The following is a 6220-nucleotide window of genomic DNA, read 5'->3' on the forward strand; positions in this document are numbered from 1 at the left end:
AATAAGGAAACACAGGATCAATTTTAAATGAAAATTATTAAAGAATGTAATCACCCTTTTGAATAAAATCATCAACTATTGTAGATTTACATGTTTCGTATGTACAATAAGAAGGAATACAAGCAATATCAAATGGACAAATGCTCACAAACATCTCATTTAGAGCTTCCACTATTCGATCATTTAGTTCCTCAAGGCAAAGAACCCGAGGTGATTTGTTTAATTGATCTATTTCCAAATTTTCTTCTTCACAAACATTATCAACATTATTGTTCAAGGAATCGGACGAAGAAAGATTGAAAGTTACACAAAAATTATTTTCACCTAGAAACAAAGTAGAATTTCAGTAGCGGTACATATTTATTTTTTAGTAAACTAGGAAAATTAATTGTAGTTGATGACGCAAAAATGGGTAAACCTTTTTCTTTAAGGCAATCATTTGGATTGAATTTTCCGCCTACAAATCCCTCGGAATAAACGTTTGAACATTTTTGATTAAATTTAGACAAATCTTGCTCGGTTCTGATATTGTTCGCTTTGTTACAGCAATAGAAACAATAAGAAAGTTCGTCTTTTTCCAGGGAAGCAGGTTTGGGAGTTGACCTTCGTAATTCTGAGGTAGTTTGAAACTTCCTCGAGCGTTCTCTCTGGTCCTGATGTCGGTACTCGGAGCATGGGGATGAAGTACATTGACCCATTTTGCTTCCGCTACTCGAAAATTTATCGGTGTTCTTCTCCACGTTGTCGTAAATTGACTCCTGGCGCGATCTTCTTCCAGAATTACTAGAATGACCATTCCCTAAGTTTCGCCTCTGGAAGTCATTAGAAAGTTCGAGGTCATTCTTCCAAAGAACCACTTCTGGGCATAAACTACACTCGAGTTGCTTCCAAGTGCTCACTCAATTAAAAATACTTTATTAGTTTTTGTTTTACACTGGGAACTGACTATTATTATGAAATTTTCCGCAAAACGGACCAGTCAAGTTGGTATAAGCCTAGTTTTACGGAACTTTCCATAACGTTAGTCTTGAATGAGCTGGAAAAGGGGTCAGTCTGACGGAAAATTCCGTAACCATCAAGAGTTTGTTCATGTTCTTTGATATTATTTTACATTAATTAATTTATATCTCAATTTAACAGGCTCGAGGGGAAGCATAAATTATTATTAACAATGACAATCTTCATCATTTTCCGTTCGCAGTAATGCTTATTTTTTCTTTCTCGTTTAGAATCGTTTTAATAACGATTAAAAATTATTACAGCTGATCAATTTTAACACAATAATTACATATGTTAATAGACATATACATGTTGATTTTATATTATACATATAAAGGTATAATATATAAGTGAAAATTAAGAAGTTGAGTCGCAAATCGACGCTAAAGTGTGATATATACATAGAAGTTGCCATTCAAACTGTAAAAATCCAAATCTAACAAATAACTCTTAATGGCCTTACCCTAAAATGCGTGACAGTCCCTTTTGGATGCTTTATAACTATGCTTTTTACCGGCTCGATACTGTTGACATTTTGCAAAAAAAACGTCATTTTGTCAAGTATTGACATTGAAAATTATATTCTTAGGTATTTTCATGCCCGCAAGGCTTTAAAAAATTTTATGAATACAACATTTTTCATTTTAAAAACGTGGGTTTTTTAATTATTGACTTTGAGCATAGTTTTTTTTTAGCAATTTTCATTGTCATGTTCGTAATCAGTAAATGGAAAATACCTCACTACATGCTTTTCGGAAGTTCACATATTAGAAATTATTTTAAGAGATTTTGTGAACTTCCACAGAAATGTACTGACTTTTATGACCGTACATTAAGATTCAAGTATTTTAAGATAAATAAATATCTATTTGTATTGTCTTAATGTACAGGGTTTGTGGTCAGTGAACAATTAGCATCCTCCATTTCTTGATATCTTCTGATGCTTTAAGTATTAAAATTTATATTTTGGCTTATTAAGCCCCTTTAAGTGCAATAAAACTAAGAAGTAAAAAATGCAAAGAATTCAATAATATTGCCTATAACTTCCATTGTTATTATTGAGACATTTGAAATAGTCAAAAAATTTGAATAATTTTTGCCAATTAGTATAAAATTAAATTTCCTGGAGAATTGATTTATAACATGAAGCCCCGTAAAGTTGATTATCTTATCGCCTCCTGGGAGTGATTAAAAGTTTAATAGATACTAGAAAACCTTTTGAGAACCTCTTCTATCTCACCTCATGTTTGAAGTTCGCAACTCAAAAACTTTCTATCTTGCCTTTGATAAGGGGTCGTACAAATATCGAGAGCTCTTTACCTTCATCTTATCTTGATAGCATTTTGAAAGATTTCCATCATCCTTTTGCAAAGAAGAGTAATCCTCACATTCACCGCAGGCTTTGCTAACTCCGGAAGAAGTTGCATTTTTTCCACGACATTGCTCTCTTCTAGGAAATTCGTAAGTCTCCTTCAATTTTTGAACATCCAATTGGTTTAGGGATTGAATAACTACGTTCTCTTGAGGAGCAGGCCGGGTTCGGTCCTCGAGATATTCTGGACACCCATTGATATTCTCTGACAATGATGATGTCTGTAATATAATTCGTTTCAGTTATTTCACGTATCTGATCAATTATGGGATAATAATTTTTCGTTGAAGAAGATTTTTCTGAGCAAAGGTAAAAAGTGTATTGAGACTGTGGAGATTAGCAGGAAAAAGCTTGAATGATTATGCTGGGAGTAAAAGGATGTTCTAAAATACTTCTTAACGAAGTAATAATTGAGACCCTGGAATTGCTATGAAAATTGCTACCGTTATACGAAAGATTAAGGTCATGAAAAAGGAAGGAATGAGGAAATGGTTGTGTCATGGGACTTGAGGCTTCCGTTAATCTTTTCATTCTACATTGCGATTATGATGCTTCAAGAAAATAGACGATAAAACCTTTAGCATTTTCAAATTAAACAACATATTTTCAGAAGTAACTGAAATTTATTTGACATAGGCGAAAATTAGTGTTTAAGATAACTAAGACTTGCCCCGGCAATTTTTAAATTAAAGTAATTACTATCTCAAGCAGAGCTTTAAATTCATAGAACATCGCATTTCCGTACTTCACTTAACATTCGTAGAACAGAATTTTATTAGATATTCCAAAGGAAACGCAGTTTCTTCTCTAAAATCATAGATAAATGAATGTTGCAAGGGTTTTACAAAAGTCAGAAAATTATTTCAAAGCCAATACAAGACACAGTTTTAAGGGATTCAAAGGATTTGTATAAACTCGAAATGGTTTCTAAACACTTGACAATATTTTATTAGATTTATTATATTTTAGTAAATTGATGAAAAGAGTTTTAAAAAGATTGTCATAATTTCTCAAATAAATATAAGAATTATGCACGATTTTATATTAAGTATATGGCAATATTTTTAGTTTATTTTTAAGGTTTTAAAATATTCTAATTTTAGAATATTATTCAAGGATTTTAAGGAATGTATATTTTTTTTAATTGTGAAGATTTTTGCAAACATTCTGAAAGACTTTAGAGAATTCCGAAAAGTTTCTAATGATTCATGAATAATTTCTTGAAAATTTCAAAAACCTTTAGGGAATCTTACCAATTTTTAATAGACTTTCAAAGATTTTTCCCAGATGGAGCTTGGACGAATGTAATGAATTAATGCAAAATTGAGTCATTTTTCAACATTCAGACTTTTTTTCATTTAATATACTATTTAATATAGTTGAGAAACAAAGTCTAAATATTACACAATGGTTGAATTATAAATTTGTGGAATCCATTGGTTTAAACAAGTAAAAATGGTTACTGAACAGTAATTTTGAATTCATGCAAGGAAATCCTAAATTTTATCTATTCAATAACAAGTAAGAAGTTAATTTATTTATTAAATTTAATATTATGTTAAAAAAATAATATGTACTCATACATAATTGGATATTATTTTTAGATATATTGCAACGAAAATGTTATGGAATAAAATATCATTCCTACAAGAGATGTACAATGTTTTTAAACATTTTTTATTAATTTCAAACAGTTTGAACAACGCTGAAGAATTGAATTTTCGACATTAACTATTTTTCTGGGACTAAAAAAATGAGAATTAAAAAAAAATTAAAATACATATTATCTGCATCATGGTTGACTCAAGGGGACTTCAAACATTATATTTATTCATTTTTTAGTTTGGCGGCGTTTCTATCGTCAAAAAACAAAATCAAAAAATTGTTTCTTAAACAAACATAAAAATCGATATATCGAGAAATGAGAAAAAAATTAATTTCAGCACTTTCTGCGAACTTTAATATGTATGCATTCTTTTTGTTCGATGAATATATAACCCCTAGAAAGTCATCCTGTATCAAATCACATTATGCCTAATCTTATTTCGAAAAATATGAAGTCCACAAAAAATTGGCAGAAATGCAGCCAATCAGATCTGCAGCAAGCCACATCGCTCCATTTCTCATTCTAAAACAATGTGGAGTTCACGGAAACTTAGAAAAAAGTAGTGTGGTGATGTGAATGATTTTGGTAACCAATCGCACCACCCTTTCTGCCTACCCTTCGCGGCACGTCCGAAAAGGGGTGGGTCTGTGAACTGCATTATGTTCGCGACTGATAGCAGTTATACAATGTGATTTTCTGCGAATGTGACTAGCTGCAAATGTGACTCGGTGCATATGTGACTTACAGCAATGTGATTTGGCGCTATGTGGTCCCGCATTGTGACTTGCCGCAAATGTAACTTGCTACTACTGTGACTTGTCGTAATGTGAATTGCAAATATATTGACAATTTTCCAAAACCCTTTGACCACAGTATTATGTACCTCAAATAATATTATTATGATAAAATAATATTTCAAATTTAATGCCCATTTTTTTAAATGCAATGTCGTGAAACTTCGGTGCTCTCATATGTACACTAGGGTGGTCCAAAAATGCATGAAAAAAATTTGTTGAATGCTAGAGGGCAACGATTCTCCCTATTTTATTCCAAATCAGAAAAAAGAAATTCCCTAATTTTTTATTGTTTTATTGTTTTATTTTAACTTGTGTCAGTTTTGATTTGAAGTTTCCCATGTAAAATGCATTAAAAAAATCACTTTTTTCAGTTTTTAGAATAATTTTTTAGGGCTTGAAAAAATGTAACGGGAAAGTATGTGAACCTGTAGAGAATTATTGAACAAAGAATTTCATGCATCAGGCATATGGGGTTGACACCGCTAATACACCCCCACGAGTACCTGACAACTAACCTTAAAACCAAAACTGTCAATTCTTCATGTAATTGACCTTTCAAACACTATATTCTCGTCTTTTTTCACTTATAAACATTAATAGTTGATTAGTAGAATATTTATCATCATTGGCTAATTAATTTTAATTACTTAAACAAATGGCATTTATTTAAATAATTTTTTTCGAAAATTTGTCTTTCCTTTAAAATTATTACTATTAGTCTAGTGAAATATTTATTAACATTAGTTCATTAATTTTCTATTGTTTAGTTAAAAAAAATGTATTCAAACAAAGTCTATTTATTCAAACAATTGCAAATTAATGAACCAATGATAATAAAGATTCCACTAGACCAATATTAATAATTTTAATTTGAAAAAAGACCTGAATGCAGTGCTCGAAAGGTCGATTTCATGAAGAATTGACAGTTTTTGTTTCAAGGGTAGTTTTCAGGTACTCGTGGGGGTGTGTAGGGGTATCAAACCCATATGTCTGATGCATGAAATTCTCCGTTGAATAATTCTCTACAGCCCCCCTCATCATACTTTCCAGTCACATTTTTTCACACCCTAAAAGTTATTTTAAAAACTCAAAAAAGTGATTTTTCCCAATGCCTTTTACATAGGAAACTTTCAAGTCAAATCCGGCACATGCTAAAATAAAAAAAAAAAATAAATAAAAAACGAGAGAATTTCTTTTTTCGGATTTTGAGTGAAATGGTGGGGGGGGGGGTCGTTGCCCTTTAAAATAAAACATTTTTGAGCCACTCTAATGTACAAGTATAAAATAAAATACAGGCTTCAGAAAATCACCTTACGCATTCGAAAGAGATAATATAGCATTTTTTATCAATCTTAACGATTTGATGCTTGGAATTTTCCAAATTCGACAGGTTAAATTATTATTGATTTATTCTGTTGAATTTAAATTTTTTAAATTACAAAAGTT

The 6220-nt window shown here is 30.9% G+C and overlaps 1 protein-coding gene across 1 annotated transcript; it reads right to left on the reverse strand.

The window, feature by feature from the left end:
• Positions 1-37: 37 nt before the first annotated feature.
• Positions 38-4755, reverse strand: LOC117175498. The gene is made up of 4 exons (XM_033365205.1): positions 4723-4755; positions 2320-2592; positions 419-812; positions 38-324 (listed from the first exon to the last, which is right to left on the reverse strand). Exons 1-4 carry the CDS (start codon positions 4753-4755, stop codon positions 38-40), a joined length of 987 nt encoding a protein of 328 aa, XP_033221096.1.
• Between the last annotated feature and the right edge of the window lie 1465 nt (positions 4756-6220).

The sequence above is a fragment of the Belonocnema kinseyi genome, chromosome 6 (genome assembly GCF_010883055.1).
Source record: "Belonocnema kinseyi isolate 2016_QV_RU_SX_M_011 chromosome 6, B_treatae_v1, whole genome shotgun sequence".
NCBI lineage: Eukaryota > Metazoa > Arthropoda > Insecta > Hymenoptera > Cynipidae > Belonocnema > Belonocnema kinseyi.

Bases quoted from the DNA above. Each gene is read 5' to 3' on its own strand.
- LOC117175498 (XM_033365205.1), bottom strand. From the start codon at position 4,755: ATGCGGGACCACATAGCGCCAAATCACATTGCT. The intron at 2,593-4,722 runs GTAAGTCACATA...ATTATATTACAG, and splicing joins TAGCGCCAAATCACATTGCT to ACATCATCATTGTCAGAGAA. The intron at 813-2,319 runs GTAAAGAGCTCT...AATGACTTCCAG, and splicing joins GCTATCAAGATAAGATGAAG to AGGCGAAACTTAGGGAATGG.